Source organism: Lineus longissimus, chromosome 11 (genome assembly GCF_910592395.1).
Source record: "Lineus longissimus chromosome 11, tnLinLong1.2, whole genome shotgun sequence".
Taxonomy (NCBI): domain Eukaryota; kingdom Metazoa; phylum Nemertea; class Pilidiophora; order Heteronemertea; family Lineidae; genus Lineus; species Lineus longissimus.
This window is the reverse complement of record NC_088318.1, coordinates 13738749-13756952: the sequence shown is the minus strand read 5'-3', so window position 1 is coordinate 13756952 and position 18204 is coordinate 13738749. Positions and strand designations below refer to the sequence as shown.

Sequence of the window (18204 nt, the reverse complement as noted above, 5' to 3'; positions counted from 1 at the left end):
GTTCAGTAGCCTAATAATTATGGTAAAATCGGCCAGTAGCCGTCCCAGCTGCTACGGAAGTATCGTCAATGTGCTTCTAACGTTTGAGATTCATTCCGAGAGGTTCGCGCGTAAACAGACTGACCAGGCCATTAACACTCCATCCTGAGGAAATCAGGAAATCTTCTCTGGCCCTGCACGCAGGGTGATTACACTCCGGACGCCACGGAATACATCGGAATTTGTTTTGTCGACGCAAACTCGGCATCATTTGGAATTTTAATTGTACCACTTTACCTTAGCTCCAACTTCTCGGCCACCGTACTTTTTGGACGGCAACAGCGCAATGCATGCTGGAACGTAAACTTCCGCAAACTGTGAGCATGCGCAGTAGCACTGTTAAATGGCTGTTAAATGTTTGTTTGGTTATTTTGAAGTTTTATTCCAAGAATTCAGGGTAATTATTAGCAAAAGAAACCAATTAATGATAAATCATTTACAATATTCTTATTCTTTATGTAGTCGTGCATGTTTCCAACCTGAAAAATGTGTGATCAACGGTAGATTTAACCAAAAAACGAAGAGAATTTGAGAAATAACTCGGCGTCCAACAAATCAATCGTAAATTACATTGAACATTTGGTACAACACCATAGCCTAGGCCTACTACAGCCTATATCATGATATAGCATGTATAGCTAGGCTAGGCCCAGGCCTAGCCTGTAGGGCTATGGCTGCATGGATTTAGTGCATGCAGAGTGCGAGTGTACAACCAACAGTCATGTCTCCTGTGAGGAAGGAGTCAGTCGGTTTCAAAAGGCATCCGCTTCGTGTTGTTGTAATCATACAACATGCATGTCATGAGGCGCAGGCCATCCCATCCAAGTAGGCTAACAGGTTATGATAGCTAGGCAAGGTCGAAATTGTTAGCCTTTTGGCTTGTGGCTGTGTGTAGAATAGAAGTGTGAAGCCAGGCAGGGCAGTAGGGTACCGTCCACTAGTCTAGTGCATGCCGTCCTATGCAGGGCCAGGATATTCAATTCATGGTCTTTTCAATACAGCGAACCGTCCATGGCTTAGTGTACAACCTATCAGCATCCCCACTTTTTCTTCCGATTTTAGCCTAATAATCTGCAGCTGTGAATTCTTAACCTAATTACAGATCTAATGTAGCCACTTGCCCATTCCAACATCAGTGTCCTAAAACGAAGTGAAACTTCCTGCCATTTACATTGTTGCCATAAATGATCCATCCAGATGCCAGAGATTAGACACAATATGGACATCGATACTGACCGGGTTCCTGTCCGGGATGCAAATTCCCGGAAGAGAGCAAAAATGATTGCAGAAGATGGTAAGATCTTGCTAATGCTTTGGACTGTTGTTCTTTACAAAGCTACTCTTCAGCTGAAAAAAGATGATCAGTTAAAGTTACGTTCTCATTTTGGGGCTCTTACAATTACATTGTACAGTACTGTTTATGTCTTGCTCGCCAATCGTGACACCGTACCTGACATTTTCTTGACAAGCCCAGTAATGAGCTGAAGAGTAGTCCCAGAGCAGTGCTTTCATACCTTCAGATTATGGACTCATCCTCTTTTTGTCCCCAAGATCAAGTGGTAAAAAGGTTCGCCCAGGCCTCCTATTACATGTATTTCAGCACTAAGAGGAAGGCATACCAAAGATGTTTTCTGAATTAATTTTAACCAAATTTCAAAAGGCGCTACAGTAATGTAAATACTGTTTCTCACGCATACCGAGACTCTATTTTTGACTACTTTTAGCTGATCCCTTAGCCCAAAGAGAAGCGCACACCCGTGCCACGGTGTCAAAATGGACCCGTGAAGACCTCGAAGACAAGTACCTCCGAATGTACGAGGAGAATATCGTCTTGAAAAAACATGCGAGGAAGCAGGAGGATAAAATCAAAAGGTGCAGTTTTCTTCTTCTTCTTCTTCAGCGAGTGCTCTGCACTTGGAAGCGTTAGTCTCGAGGGAGTATTCCTCCTCCAAGGCAGAATGAGTGTTACTTACGTGCCACTACGGTTAGGCGCCAATTGGGCTTTGACTCGGACTGCCTGGCTGTTTTCTGGCGCTTCCAGGATCTGTTTGGTACACCAAAATGCTGCTTACGGAATCTTGAAAGCCCTGTAATACTTGCTAGCTGTAGAAGTAAAAGGGAAATTTTGATTTTTTTGTAGATGTATTTTATTCTTTAATTCATTTACAGAATGGCCACAAAGCTTTTACGTCTTGTCAGCGACAAGAAGAAGACTGAGCACAGTGACAAGGGAAGTGGGGGTGAGTATATCTCCCAAACTAGAGCATGATAAATGTTGATCAGAATTATCTTAGATGGCAAAGTTCAGGTTGTCTTTGGACTGGAGTATTTGTCATAAGAATCTGCAGGGAATGCTGCCTATAGCATGACTTGTCTGCAGAAAAGTTTATGCGTCTTCTTACAGGTTATGAAACTTACAGCAAGTTAACAGGAATTGTGTTTTTTTTCATTCAGGCCACAAAGGACGAGATATAGAGACAGAAGAAATGCTCGAAGACCTGCATGGGAAGATCAGAGAATTAGAGAAACATAATGCACAGCTCAAAGACAAGGTGAGGTGTCATTGAAATGAGTGGTTTATTTTCGATTTGTACTCCCTTATAGTGACAGACACCAGCCATGTGGGTATTTCCGTAAGCCATGTGACCCTGAAAGTTGTATGTAAATCATCCTCATTTACCTTCAACAAAATCTAAATTTTTTAATCTATTTTCTTTGTTTTTTTAGCTTATGGTCACAAAACAACAGTTGACCATCACTGGCACCAGACACACACCGTACCCTAATGCTCAGTCAAGAATTAACACTGTAAGTATCATGTTTTGATTGTTTTCCGTAATGAAGAATCCTTCTCGTGTCAGCAGGAAAGTTACAATGAAACTCTAATGAAATAACAATGTCCTTTAACTTCACGTGTCTTTTTTGCAGGGCATTGCCAAACACCATCATAGTGATGCCAGGGTGACCAAGAATATCCGAGTGCAGGGACCATCTCCAGGACTCACCGGCACAGCCAGGTACGGGGATGTCAAATTTCTGATTTTCCTCCTGATAAGTGCTAAATTTGACAGCTAGAATGGAAAGATCTCTGTCTCGTCTCTCAGTGGATCTCAGAACTTTCGAAATTAGACCAAAAATATCATTTTCACAGCATTTTTTTGCAAGTGAGTGCTGATGAAAGGACAAGCATTTTACAAAGATAAAAATTTCAGACTTTCTCCCTTTCGCTCATTTGCATCGCTGAACATTGTAAGTCCAACGTTTCACCTTGCAGAGCTCATTCACCTACATTACCTAGATATGGACACAGCTTACTGGAAGATGCCCGCTTTGAGATCAGGAAACAGTAAGTGCTATTCAAGCAAACTAAAACTGGTTCGTGCACTGGTGGAGCCTGTCACAAATGAGGGCATTACTTAACAAGAGTAGCTGATTGCTCAACGATGGCTGGAGTTGTTAGCTGAGGTCTATTTTGTTAAATTCTCCGTTCCTCATTCGCAAATTTCTGTTTTTAGGGAAAGAACGATAGAGGAGCTGAACGAACAGATCAACATCTACGAGCAGGATGTAGAATTTGTAAAAGAGCAGATGAGAATGAGAGAGGCAGAGTTCGAGGAGGACCTGTTGAAGATCAAACAACAAGCGACTGCCGGGCAGCGGGCGACCGTCCAGGAGAATGTCGATATGATTCGGCTGCAGCGCGAGGTCAAGGAGAAGTCTATGAAGCTGACGTCATTGACGACGAAATATCAGCATATGGAAGATGTGAGTTTTGTAGACCTGTCTGTTGATGCGCTAGGATTTACGCTGTTTTAAACTGTATCTTAAACAAGTCTGCATCTTATTTTGACTTTTTGGCTGGCATCGTGCATGCTCCTAACACCTAACGCAACTCAGCATTGCGTCTCTCCTCTTTCTAAATTTCCTTCTTGTCATTTCGTACAGAAACTCCACACGATGAAGACGAGTCATGACCAGTTGCTGATGGAAATGGAACATCTGAATCATCAGTTGAACCAGGAGCAGAATAGGGTACTGACGCTACAGAATGAACTCAAGGCTGGTTCCGCCACGCAGCGTAAAATTTACGAGGTGAGAATGGGCGGATTTTCAGGGGCCTGCTGACACTTGTTTGAAACAAGATATTTGAAATTGACGAAGAAATATTTGGACACTATATCTAGAATCGATTGTAAATTTTAAAGTAAGCACTGGTTTTGTCACCAAATTCATTGTCACTGTCACTGAGTTGCCTATTGCTGCCTCACCATTGATAAACACTGTGAGTACCCCAATACTCAATTTGTCAAATTCTTTATGGACGAATTAAATTTATCGACATGTTGTCTTTTCAGCTTGAGGAGCAAGTGGAGTCGTTCAAGAGGGATAATGCTGTCCTTACGGAGGCTAATGAGAAACTTGTCACAAGGTTAGTCAATTTCTTTGCTCGAGGGCCTTTAAGTCTGAAGAAATGATTTGGAAATGTATATGCTTTGAGTTGTTTTTGGCACCCTGTAGTTATCTATTTTCTGTATGTTCCAGTGCCTTTGACCTCGAGAGGGAGAGAGACTGGCGGCAGAGAGAGAACGCCCTGAAGGTCCAGATCGCACAACTGGAGGCGACACTCAAAGCTGACGTCGGAGAGAAGGGTGGCATAATTGATAAATATGCTGAAGAGAGGGGTGAGTGCTGTATTTAATACGATAGTCAAGGAGGGTATCTGGACAGAGTATTTCCCTCGATCAACAGTGTTCCCCACAAGGGCATTTGTCAGGCTGGCCCATCCTACCTTGGCATCTTACAAACCCTGCCTTGTAAGATCCACCCCACATGTAACTTGCTCTAGAATTTTGCATCCCCGTTGTTTGAAAGTTTTTAAAATTGATTTGTTTCAGATGCCCGTGACAAGGCTGAGAAGGAACTTAGCGAGAAACAGATTCAGTTTTATGAACTGAAAGAAGAACATGACGAACTCAAAGAAAAGATGAAGTTCTTTACTAAGGTGAATAAAAAAGTTGTCTTTATTTGTGAAAGAGTTTCATCAAGTTCCTAGCCCAGTCTTCACAAAACACTTTATGCGTATGTTTTTTCATACGTAAGGCATTTGTTCTTTTAGGAAAGTGCTGTCGATTTCACTGAGATTGAAGAAACTTTGGTTCTGGTGAAACAAAAGAAGGAGAAGGGAGAACAGGAACTGGACTTCCTACAGAAGGTGGATGGTGAGACAAGAAAAGGTAGGTAAAGTGGGGAAATTGAAACAACCTTGTTTAGATTCGAACAGTCTTCTTTTTAAATTTCCTTCTCCTAAAGAGTTGGAAAACACCAGAAACATGCTGACTTCAGGTCAATTCAGTTGTAGGTTGCTTTTGACTCTTTGTTAAGGTTTTCTTCCTGTTTTAGACTACCAGAAGCAGTTGACCATGCTTCAGGCCGAATACGCCGAGACAATAAATGAGCTCGAGAAGACGCGAAACATGTTAATCGTCCAGCACAACATCAACAAAGACTACCAGATTGAAGTGGAGTCAGTCAGTCGCAAGATGGACGAGATTAAATTAGAATACGAGACAAAACTTGACGAGTACGCCAAACTATTAGACATCAGAGCAGCTCGGATCAAGGTAGGACACTTAGGCTATCCATAGGCTGTTCCCTTGTGAGCTTCTGGTGGTGTTGTTTCAATTGTCTCCTTAGCATGTTAAATTGGACAACCAATTGGAACCACCAGTGTTCTTGTGTATAATAATCATCACATGTATCTCTTCATTTCAAGCCAGCCAGTTTGTATAATAAGGGAGGACTGATCCTTTCGAAACTTACCAGGTGGTACATACATTTCTTCTTCTACATTTCAGAAACTGGAAGCTCAACTCAAGGACATTGCATATGGAACAAGGCAGTATAGAATCACAGAAGATGATGATGTAAGTCTAATCACCGATACGATTTTGGGGACTTTAATATTTCACAAATTCGTGGATTTTTCCTCCACTATTTTTTGTTGCTTTTCATTTTGATGGATTGCATGCCAATAGCGTTATCAATAATCCCAATTAAAGTTTATTGTATTCCTCCCAGGCGAATGTGCCCAACATAAATGTATTTTTAGACAGAGGGATAACTCAGAATGTGAAGAAGAATCATTTGCCAGGGTTGGAGTCGCTGATTTGTCTCTGATGTATTATCTTTTGACAGCCAGTTTCATATTTACATTTTGTATGATTTCAGGCGATGTCTGATACTGAAGAGTTTGACGAGACAGTTCACTTGGAGCGTGGCCAGAATCTGTTTGAGATTCATATCAACAAGGTAATGTCGGGAAATGGTTACATTTCTACCCCTTAGGGTTAAAATCGTGTTCATATCTATATGTCTTTGGCAACTTGAGGTGTAATGAGGCCTTCCTAAAGCCTTCCAGTCATGCCCATTTATACCCATAGGTTGAGGCAGTTTATGTTCTACTGAGGGTTGAACCCACGACCCTTAGTTTATGAGTTCGATCCCCAAACCATACTCACTGGACCCCTCTTCGCTGTTGGCAGCCTCTCTGTCAAAAGCCTTATTACCGTACATAGTTTTCCTTGCTTAAGGGTCTGATAGTGATAGTCTTCCTTTCATGATTGCTTTGTCAATTTTATATGTTGTTTCCATCTGTAGATGATGCTGTCTGATGAAGGCCTGCGGGCCATGGGGGATGAGGAACCAGCCGTCTTCTGTACCTGGGAGTTCTACGAGTTTGAAATCCAGGCAACAACTGTGATGAAGAGTGGCAGGTAAGGGTACAAACTGCATTCTCTCCCGGTGTCTGGCATCAGAGATAGGAGTTTGGAAGTAAGGGGCATCTTGTAGCCATATCTGGCTGGGCATTTCAGTAAGGGCGACACTGTGATGAACACAGTTTATTAAATTGATAACATTTTCGACTATCAATTTCTGTCATGTCTGTTCCTCAGCCTCAGCATGTGTTTCGGTCTGATGACCTTTTTCTCTCTGCTTCAGACCTGAGTTTGACTTCACGTCTCAATATATTGTCAAGGTGGATGATTTCTTCCTTCACTATCTACAAAAGGTAAGATCATTATTGTCTTAAGAGATCGCCAGTCTTCACTCATCAGTGCTGTACATTGGATGGTATTTTCATGATGGTACAGTTTTAGGTGCCAACTACGAGGTTATTTCAGTGCTGTAAATATCAGAGTTCTAATCTAATGGTTTCAGGTAGGCTTCATAACTGATCGACTGACTTTTAAAATCAACATCACTTTGCCATTGCCTTGATAAAGAGATTGACTTTCTTAGAGTGTAATGTTGCCAACTCAATTCTGAAAATCAAAGTCGAATTAAGTTCAAACCTATAGAGGAATTTGACATTTTTGTGATGATTTCTTTCAGGAAACTACCACAGTTGAGCTGCACCATGCCTTTGGGACAGATTATACAACGGTGGCAGTCTGCCAGTTACAGTTCAAGGACATATTTGACAAGACACACGGCCGAGTCCATGGGGTTGCGCAGCTCATTGGTAAGTAAAGTGACGATTAAAGTAAACTATTACCCAGCTATTGTACTCGTACAACTCTATGTCTATGGAGTGTTTCTGTCTCTTGCAACCTTTTGAATATGGAGTTAACCTTTTCAGGTACGGACAGCGGTACTGTCGGTCTGAATTACGGAAGCGTCGAGTACTGGATAAGGTTGAGGGTCCCAATGGATCAGGCACTGCGCTTGTACAAGGTCAGTCTAACATCATACAGAAATGGAAAATCTCCGTTTTAAGGCACTTTTCCTTTATTTTCCTCTTGTGATAAGTTTAAGTTGGTAGAAGGACCAGACAGTGAGCTCATTTTGCTGTGGAAAAGTTTTCAGTCTTTTTTCTCTGAGCTCACTCTGAGTTAGTTAAACTACCAGCCAGAGGTCAAATTTTAATTTTCTTTTTCTGGTTTCTATAGGAGCGTACTAAGGCCCTGGGTTACATCACATCCAACCTCAAGGCAACAGACCAAGCCCTTCAAGCCCTTGATGAGACAGCCAGGGGCAGACCAACGGACAATGTCAATGAGATGCATGTCAAGTTGATCAGGTGCACGGGTGTCAAGGCCAGGAGAGAAGGTACAGTTGTTTCTCCCTTAGCAGACACCTCCCTATTAAGGACAACCTCTCTTTTGAAGACAATAGTTTTGGTCCAAATATGGTTGTTTCCATTCAATTTGACCTCTCCACTGCAGTCCACCAAGCACCACTGAGCTCCGATTGGAAATTACCTTAATTCTTAAGAATGGGTTCAGATAACCCCCCCCCCCCCCCCCACCCACACCACCATCTCAAACTGTGTCAAATCTGTGATCTATCAGTTAACAATAACCCATTCGAAAATCTCTGGTGAATTTTAAAATGATCTCTTTATAGGTACCCAGCCATCGCCGTACGCTGTGTACAGATTCTTTGACTACCCAGATCATGACACGACCATAGTTCAAAACAGTAACAACCCTGAGTTCAATGATCACAAGTCCTATCCTATCCCGATGACGGTCGACTTGGATAAATATCTGAAAGGCCAGGTTAGTCTTCAATAGGGGCCATGCAGTTACGTCAGTGGGAGTTGTATCAGGATGGTGTTGGCTCAAATCCTCGAACATTCCGAAATAACAATTGGTTGAAGTCAGGGTCAGAAGGCCTGGATAGCTCTGTAATTCAAACACAGAAGAAAGAGGAAGGCAAACTAATTGAAATTGCAGGCCTGTTAGTGACTGGTCTGCAAGAATATTAGACCTGATATTGTAACAAATACAATGCCTACACTTGTGCCATGAGTCTTATCTTCATCAATTTATCCTTGCAAATTATCGAATTTTACTTTCATTTCAGTCGTTAATGGTTTACGTGTTTGACGACACTGACCCCGAGGAAGCAGCCTACCTCGGCGTGGCCACTGTCCCCCTGCTGCCCCTCGCCCACGACAAAACAGTCAAAGGAACGTTTGAATTGAGGCAGGCTGATGGTTCGGTCAATGGTAGCGTGGACGTCCAGTTGAAGTGGCAGTACTCGTATATGCCTCCGAAGACTTCCACCAAGACTGCAGCACAGGTAATATCAATTTTTTATTAGGGTAGAATAATGCCAGATTGATACATCGTACATGTCACCCAAACTTAAGCAAGCACGTTTTTGCCAGCGTTTTATTTGCGCCGATTTTGTGAATAACCAGCTAGTTTCTTTGCGAAAATAAAACAACAAGAAAATAAGCGCATGGAAATTTGGTAGTTTGCAGTATCTCATTGGGTCAGAGGTTGAACATAACGATTTACATACTGGCACTACAGTTGGTTTGTCACTGCTATAAATGCGTTTTGTCCCTTCACCCAGCTCCTGGCCAGTGGTCCGGCCGAAAAGCCTGGGCACCCGGTCCTCATGCCAGGTGAGGACTTGTCCAAGTCACCAGACGCCCAGGCTACGAGCTTTGCCCTGCCCGCCCCACAGGCAGCGTCAACCCCCATGAAGTCAATGGCAAAGGCTAAGGCCAGGCCGCAGGAAATGAGGGTGACGTTCCCACCTCCGTCGTTAGAGCAACCGAAAGAGGGTCCGGTACAACCGATAGAGGAATACATATCACCAGCCCAGGCGGCCCAGGCAGCTTCAGAGGTACAGGAGGTGGGTACAGATCATCATTTGATCATGAGTAAATGCAATAGATAGTACCTGCCAATGAGTTACCTTTTGTTGAGAGTTTTAATACTCTTTCAAGGTGCAGCTGAAAGAGCCCTTTATTAACTACCTTAGGGACAAAGCGATGACTTGGCCAGATTACCAAGCCACAATCAATGTAGTCCCATTGTACCACTGCGCTCATCAATAGATAACTTAACGGAAAATTAGTTGTGAGCTTTGAAGGTTGTATTGTACAGGGTGTATTACAAGCGTTTACCCTGATTCAAAGAGTAAACTGAAAAAGATGCTGCAGCAAGCTAACTTGTTTCTCTATTCTCTATTTTAAAATCACCACTATCTTGGGTCTACCTTGGGTTTACCTTGGATCATACCCATGTTTATTGGTAAGTTCAAAAAAAGTGTTTGCATGTTTTTTTTCGCTTTGCAATAATTTTGATTTCACCTTTTCGTTTCTGTAACATTTCAACTGTTTGAGTGAAGGGAAGGAGAGTGGAGAGAGGAAATTACAGATGCACTCACAAGCACTAACATCTCCATTTGCGCTTCTGATTATTTTTACTAACAAAAAGTTATTATTTGACCTGAGGCGTTTACTATTTGAAATGCTGGTGCTACGATGCCACATACTGGGGAATGAAAAATGTGAAGAAAGATCTGTGCCAAACCTTCGAGGCCTCACAGGCTATTTCAGGGAGGGGAAGGGGACTGGCACTGACTGCTTCAGCCATAGTGACATTGTTTAAATTGGCGCTCTGGTTTCATGCCTGATCCTTATGTTCATTTGTTTTTCCAGGAATATGTCACTGAAATGCGTTTGGAAAAGAAGAAGCCGACAATAACGCTGACTGAGAGCTCTAAAGACGGCCTGACGGTGACGTACGGTGAGCCAGAGTTTGGTCAGCCACAGAGACCAGTCCCTAAGCCAAGAACAGGTAAATACAAGATTTTTTAATGGATCTTGTCTGTATTTTGCTGGCAATGACGCTTTTGTCCAGTTGCATGTCGGATAGAATTGTCAAGTGTTTGTGCAAATGAGTGTACATGTCTGTGTTCAATCTGCATGCTAGGTATGTTCATAATGTGATGTGGTGCAAACATCTTGTGTACTTCATGTGAGAACAAGATTCAGGTTTTGCTGTCTGTCTCTATGAGCACTTATGCTGGTCCCAGCTTGGCCTCAAAATAAACACATTATTTCTCATGGTATCTAGATGAGAATGAACTCGAGGAGTTGGCTGCAATCGCAGCACGCCTTGAACCCACCCCGCCGGAGCCTGAGAGGATGGAAGGTGAGAAGAGCACAGCACCTATAGGGGAAATTAGCAGTTGTTCCTCACCCTAACACAGAGTTTTGCCCCCCCATAATCCTATGCACCAGCGATATGACGATTCCAATTTTCATTTTTTTCTCCTGAAAGCTACTTGAAAAAGTTGTTAGTTAGTCACATCCCCGAGGCATGTTTATATCTCATGAGGGATCTTTGACATCTAGTGGTGCTAACATAGTTTTAATAGATTCTCATAATTTCAGTAGTTGTTTCTCCCACATGGCCCAGTGCACTTCTAATTTTGTTTTCCTATAACTTGTTTAGTTAAAAGATTCATGGAGATTGCTGCCATACTGGGTGATTTTGACGGAGATGTGACACTTCTCCCTGACAGTTGTTTCCCCCCTTGACCCCTTGCACACTTCTAATAGTTTCCTATTTTGCTTCTCCTTAATTTTAACCCCTTAGAGTGCCAGGTAATAACCCCTACCCCTGTACCAGGCCAAAATATGTTGAAGAAAAGTAAAGGAGCATAATATTTCATTACTCAAACAACTTTTATAACGTCATGAAAAAGACTTCCAGGATATATCACCCTCGAGGAGTAATGTGGATAACCTGTCTAATAAGAACACTAGTTTTGGTCCCAAATCGGTAGTTTCCATTCAGTATTACCTCTCTAGTCAAGACACCTCTCAATAAAAGGACTGCACTTGTCAGCCCCGAGGGTGTCCTTAGTAGGGTTCTACTGTACTACGCTATCGTGTGTGATGTTTAGCTCTCTGTTGTGTTTGTTGCTTGTCGCATGCTGTATGTAAGTGTCTGTCTCCTTGCTTTCCCAGTGGCGGCGCCACAGCCTGAGGTGGAGGAGGAAGACGTGACGAAGGCCAAGGGGACAATCGCTGCTGCCATCAGGAAAAAAAGAGAGGCAAAGGCAGCACGGGAAGAAGCTGGTAGGCACTAAGTTTACTCAAAGTCCTCAGGAATAAGATTATCCTGAGAACCTAGATCGAAGCCTTCCAAGGACTTTGTAATAACGGAGTCATTGCATCATCAAGTTAAGACTTGATTGAGTCATTGATTCATCACTTCATCGAGTCATTTCAGCACATATTTGAGTCATTACTTCATTGAGTCATTTCAGCACATATTTGAGTCATTACTTCATCGAGTCATTTCAGCACATATTTGAGTCATTACTTCATTGAGTCATTGCTGCATTGAGACTGAGTCATTGCTTCATTGAGTCATTTTTTCTCCCAATACCAGCTAAAGCAAGCTTAGAGGAGCAGGAGCCTGAGGCTAGCTTTGATGCATCCGTCACCCCAGAAGACACCGAGTCTGCTCTATATAGTGATATCGTGAAAGGTGATCCATCTGTCATTCATTCAAATTCTTAACAACATTTATCACTCTAGTTTCATTTTTTTCATAACCACATTTGTTACAGCAGTGGTCTTGGTGCCATTTTATCTAAATGTTTTCGGTTGCATGCAAATATCGTTGCTTGTTCATCAAATAGCTGTTTAAAGGGTTAACCATCGGCACCATGATTTTGGCTAGAACAGACTAGAGAATGGCACATTTTCCAAAGCTTGCTTACAAATGACCTCCATGCTTATATAGGTAGCAGCACGGCTGACAGTCATCCTGAACCTGAGGTGGAGGACGAAGATAATGTAGACGGTGGTGAAAAAAGTGATAAAAAGAAAGGAAAATTCTCCCTGAAGGGGATATTTGGGAAAGGTAGCGAAAAAAACCTGATTCTGTCACCCTAATCCAGTTTCGTCATAGTTTGTTCTCGAAAATGTTCAATAACCTGTTTTCACCCTCACCGCTCGCCTGTCAGTGTCACCTGCTTGTCATTCTAACCCAATTGTGTCATCCTATTAACTGAGTTGTGTCAACCAAACTTGATGATGTCACTTTAAAAATGTGTTTAACCCATTTGACGTCATCAGGAGTTGGCGATATCATAAAACCTCACCACTGACTACTTCACATTTCACTTTCCTAGGTACTGGATTTCAAGTTGCCTAATGCACTCTGTTCTCGTCAAATGACCATAGTATTCTTTTCCTTCAGGATTCATCGATTTTTCCCAGCTGAAAAATTGTGTCCCACAAGCCTCCACCCCCTCCCGAAATAGATCAGAAGCTTAATTCATTAACCAACTTTTCTTGTGAGATAATTTGAAAGATTGTGTGAATAGTTTCTTGAACCAATGAAAGTCACTTCCTATGTTTGCATAGAAAAGTTGTTATCATTGACCTTCCCCCCCCCAAAAAAAAATATATGCATCAACAACAAGAGGTTGTTTGCTTGTGTGTTTTGCCCGAGCAGATATCATCTTAAATGAAAATTTTTTATCACTTAAATCAGGCGAATCGTAATTTGATTCAATCATTATTTTCAGGAAAGAAAGAAAAAGAAGAGAAGAAGAAGGAAAAGAAAAAGAAAGGTATGTGTTAGAGTAATGGACATTTCTCGAAAAAGCACTCTCGAACCAAAGCGCTCCATGAAGATCTCCATGATTCAAAAGCTTTGGGAACACAGTTGATATCCAGAAGTGCCGCGACACACAGTTGAAGAGTCTTAAGCTCTCAAAAGTATTAGATTGTAATGTATGAATTGGTTTAATGAACAAAATATTTTATTTGGCAAGAGGCCTATAGCTAATGTTCCTTTTCTGATTTTGTTTTTTCAGAGGAGCCAGTTAAGGAAATCACGGTAAGAGTGCAAAGCTTGTTTGTCATCTTCATTTGTTGGGCTAGGAGGCTGACGTGAGATTATGCAGCAGTAGTTTTTCCAAGAATAACTCATAAGTCTATAAAAATGGCTATCTTTCGAATTCTATTCAAATATGGCAGTTGTTGTTATGGTTAAAGTATAAGTTGTTGACGTGTTGTATGTTTGTTTACAGCCTCCAGTGGTTAGGGTTGAGGATGACGATGAAGGTAAGAAGAAACTTGGTGTGAGGTTCATGCATCTACTAGAGATAATATGCACCAGATCTGGACCTGAAATTGCAGTAATCAAGAAAGATATGAACATTTTCATGGGTTGCATTTTTTTGGGTCTCCCTGTACAAGAGTCTCGCAAATGACCCAAAGCACTTTACAAACCAGAAGCAAATTGGGAGGTCGATAAATTTTGATCTGTGAGGTGTTTCTTATCTTTGTTGTTATTCCTTCAGACACCGAGATAGAGGAAGAACTCGAACATGATGACGTCACCGAAGAGCGACCGGCTGAAACTGGAGAGTCGAGTATGGAGTCGGACAGCGAGGGATTGGTCCTGATTGGGCAAAGGAGTAAGAATAAGTCGGCCAGCGTGGTAAGTGCCTTACTTCTTTCTATCTGTTGTGGCCATGAAACTTCCACTTGCCTGATGCATGTTTATAGGCTTTCTGTCCTCACCATGGCTCTTTACAAACATTTGACAAACTTATCCTCTCTTACAGAAACAAGCCGACTCTGTCACAGTGACTATCGCGTCGTTCAGCCTCGAGGAAGGAACGTCCATTTTCACGGAGCCAAGTGTTCAGATGCTTTTCGTTGAATACCGGTTCCTTAATTGTCCACCAGACGAATTAGAGACGCCGTTCTCATTACCAAAGCCACAAAATCCACACATGCCTATCGTCTTTAACTTCCAGAAAAGTAAGTTTTCAACATTCATGCTACTCAATGATATATTTCAGCAGACATCAGTCCGAACCTTCAATTCAATATTCTTGTCGATATTTCATATATCTTATTGGCATTTCTTTGGGTTGCAGTATTTCACGTCGACATGGAGAGAAACTATGAGAAACGCCAACACCTGGCGAGCATGTTATTGCCAGACCATCCTGATGATGGACGGTAGGTCGACTTTGTACATCTCTTCTCTTAAATAGGGTCATGCTAGCTATTTTACAATGAGTCTTTCCCTGATCCAAATTGGGATCCAGACTGCCCAGTCTATATTAGGTGCGGGTCAGGGGGTACGGTCACACTTCAAGACCACTGCAGTTAGCGAAAGAGTTAGGCGTGAAATGTCCACGAATTATGTTTTAGTTTAGAATACCTCAATGTTTTTGGTTGTGGAGAATGAGCAGGCCGGACCGGCCGAGGACAACTAGAGTGCCAAGTGTGATGGACATCTGGTCAAATTTCATCAGTGTCTGTAATATTCTGAACTTTGTCGCTGCAAGGCTTGTTAATCATGATTCGCATTTTTCATTACCTTCAGGATCTGTTTCACTGTTGTGAGTGAGCCCACCGAGGACAACCAGAGTGCTGAGTGCGAGGACATCGGGTCAGCTTTCGTTAGTGTACGAGATATTCTCAAGTCGGGCAAGAATATCTATGAAAAGGATATTCCTGGTAAGATACTCACTTTACAACATTTGCTCTTGAACCGTTGGCTGGCGGTCACAAGGTCCCTGGTTCAAATCCCACAGTAGGCGTGAGATTCTAGGGTGGTCTCTTTGTCGAAATAGCCATACTCCACCCAGGTGTATAAATGGGTACTGGTCAGAAATGCTCGAGTTTTAAGAATCTGGATTACATGTAGTTATTCTAAAAACCATATGCTACGACACACGTTCTACCATTTTCAATCTTTGTAGGTATTCATACTGATTTTTGATGAAATTTTTTTCTTATCTTTCAGTGTTTGATGTTCGAGATGGGAAGAGTGTGATCGGATCTCTCAATGTTACTGTCGAATGCCTTGAAGCTATGAAAGCTGTGCAAGAGGAACTCCAGTAGTCTTTTTGATGCCCCACACATAGGCCTACAGAACAGTTTTGATAGTAGATAACCAACATGAGGTTTTTACGGTCTGGCCCTTCAAGGGAAGCCGTGAGTTCCCTTTTTAATTTACGGGATTGCATGGAAAATGAAATAAGAAAGCTTCAAACAGGATGCACAACCTGACTTTTACCTTTGCGAATCAGTTATTTGCAAAATAAAATGTCTGCCAAGATTTGGTGAGGGAATCTATCTGATGAAGACTTCAAAGTACACGTCCAGAAATGTTTTAATATTTTAACCAATCTTTGATCCTGCCCAAGTAATCCTTGTGTAATGTGCTTCTTACTATTTGAGCCATTTTTCGCTTCGCCAAAAGTACTTTAAGCGCAATTTTATATTGAAGCACGTCCAAAGGTATCGTTAATGTTATTTCCGTCCATTTTGATTATTAGATAGTCAGTATTTAGTTTTATTGAGGACAGTAGATGTTTCAAATGTAGTTCATTGCTGTAATGAAATGTGACCCACCATGACAAAACAGGTCGCATGTCGCTCTGAGCTTGACAGGTTGAGACAGACTGGTTGTTCATTTCACCATTGTCTGCCTTTTGTAAAATCGGAGCATATCAATTTCTTCTATTATGTCCTGGTGTCATTTTAGGCTCCTCTTCTGTGCGACATGCGACTCATTTTGTCGTGGTGGGTCACAAATGTATGTATTGTGTAAATGGTAAATCTTTGTAATCAATAGCTGCTCGTTTTTAGTACATATCATTTGAGGGGAGCCTCTTAAAGGCCCATTTTACCTGTATATGCATCTCAACCTGCTTAATTGTGTTGACACAATATATATTCTTTCATATGAAACTTTGGAAGTCTGAAGTATCTGAACCCTCACTTAAGCGCATGACCAAGAATGAGTGATTTGAAGTGAAACTCTCTCAAATTCTCCAAGCCATTTTCGTGCTTATTCTTGCAAGCTCAGTGCCTAGTGCATATATACCGGTATGCATGCTTTTAGATAGATATTTATTTCATTTTGTACTGTAATGTAGACATTTTACTCTCCAGATCATGTACATGAATGTTTATGTATATAGAACCCAATTACATCATGTAGATAAAGAAACATTGAAATAAAATATTTTACCATTAAAACTTGATTTTTGTTTGTCTTTTATGCCTTGTATTAGACGGTGAGAATGCAAGAGGTGGACCCGTAGGAACAGATTACCACAGAAATGAAGCATATCGCTTAATTATTTCAAGGAGAAAGGAATCTGATGCTTTCAAACGAGTGAAGGTAGCATACAATCGTCAAATGGATGTCCAACCATAATCTTGACTTTTCCAGACACAGACACATAACATGCGATAGGACAGTGCTATTCTCCACACTAACAATGGACTTGAAGATTTGGTGTTGACATTGACCTCTAGTTGACATCTCTATGGCTTCCTCTGACTGGTACGAAGTCGACCAATAAAAAAAGTGATTTGATCAAATGAAATTAAATGCAGAGGTTATGCTCCATCCCCAATCACGTTTTTGCTTTCTGCATCGTCATTGTCTGGAAAGCTACAAAGTTTTAAGTCCCATCCTACTTTGGTCCAATTTTAGGGACTCGTGTCATTTCAATGGGCCTTTTCGACAAAGATGAATCGGAGACATAACAAATCAAATGCGCACACTCATCATGTCAGAAGGCCTAAACCGACTTCGGGCAATGCCATAACCCACTGTGACACTCTGTTCCAGGTGAAACCCGCGACTGGTCAGCACCCAAACAAGCTTCGAAAAGGCGTATTTGTTCACGTTGTTTAGGAAAACCACACTTATAAGATTCCGGGGTTCAACTCTTGGACAGTGCACAACCTCTTCAATATTTTAATAATGACTTACCCAGCAACCATCAAACAGCAAGCTCCCTTGAAGGATCCTTTCTTGTTCCAAGTCACAGTCCCAGATTGACATGGGGCAATTCCAGGAGGCAGAGTCGTGTCCTGACAGACCTTTGGCACTGATTGTGGTGGTAAATCAAATAGAGTTCCAGCTGATGCCCGTCAGGTTACTCTTGAGACACAACCAGACTTTACTGTCAGAGCCAAGACCATTCGAAGGTCTTCCAAGACACAGTTAGAAATCTCAGTTCTGAACAGACGTCATAAGTTATACAAAGACTGATGAAGAATTGCATCCACGCAAGGAGCAACATGTATTCCAAGACTTTTCGACTTCATAAAGGCCACCAGTAATCCAATCATCATGAACTACAACATTGCGGCAGGGGGCATTTCCGATCCATTAGTTCCGTGGTCTCCACACTCCAGCCATAAAGTGGCAAGACATTCCCAGATACACAGAAAGTTCTCAAGAATTTGGCATCGATGCTGAGGTTTGTTCAAGGCTACAAGTAAAGGATTTTGGCACCAATTCCAAGATAGACATCAGATCCAGTATTGGGAGATATTCCAGGTGAAGGTCT

The 18204-nt window shown here is 41.9% G+C and overlaps 1 protein-coding gene across 7 annotated transcripts; it reads left to right on the top strand.

The window, feature by feature from the left end:
• The first annotated feature begins 355 nt into the window (after positions 1 to 355).
• On the top strand, positions 356 to 16855 carry LOC135495547 (protein fantom-like). Of its 7 annotated transcripts, none has more exons than XM_064784323.1 (38): positions 356 to 436; positions 1142 to 1333; positions 1764 to 1911; positions 2209 to 2279; positions 2494 to 2591; positions 2767 to 2847; positions 2968 to 3056; positions 3314 to 3385; positions 3555 to 3804; positions 3985 to 4131; positions 4395 to 4468; positions 4582 to 4721; positions 4935 to 5041; positions 5156 to 5273; positions 5440 to 5660; positions 5895 to 5963; positions 6268 to 6348; positions 6697 to 6812; positions 7039 to 7108; positions 7432 to 7561; positions 7679 to 7773; positions 7989 to 8148; positions 8446 to 8600; positions 8908 to 9126; positions 9406 to 9690; positions 10535 to 10640; positions 10920 to 10997; positions 11819 to 11929; positions 12246 to 12344; positions 12603 to 12722; positions 13393 to 13437; positions 13684 to 13706; positions 13900 to 13933; positions 14173 to 14312; positions 14440 to 14638; positions 14758 to 14842; positions 15213 to 15346; positions 15636 to 16855. In XM_064784323.1, exons 2-38 carry the CDS (start codon positions 1237 to 1239, stop codon positions 15731 to 15733), a joined length of 4365 nt encoding a protein of 1454 aa, XP_064640393.1. In that variant the 5' UTR covers positions 356 to 436; positions 1142 to 1236; the 3' UTR covers positions 15734 to 16855. The 7 variants fall into 7 exon arrangements, with proteins under 7 accessions (XP_064640393.1, XP_064640392.1, XP_064640396.1 ...); XM_064784322.1 differs by having other exon boundaries at positions 10502 to 10640; XM_064784326.1 differs by lacking the exon at positions 10920 to 10997.
• The last annotated feature ends 1349 nt before the right edge of the window (positions 16856 to 18204 follow it).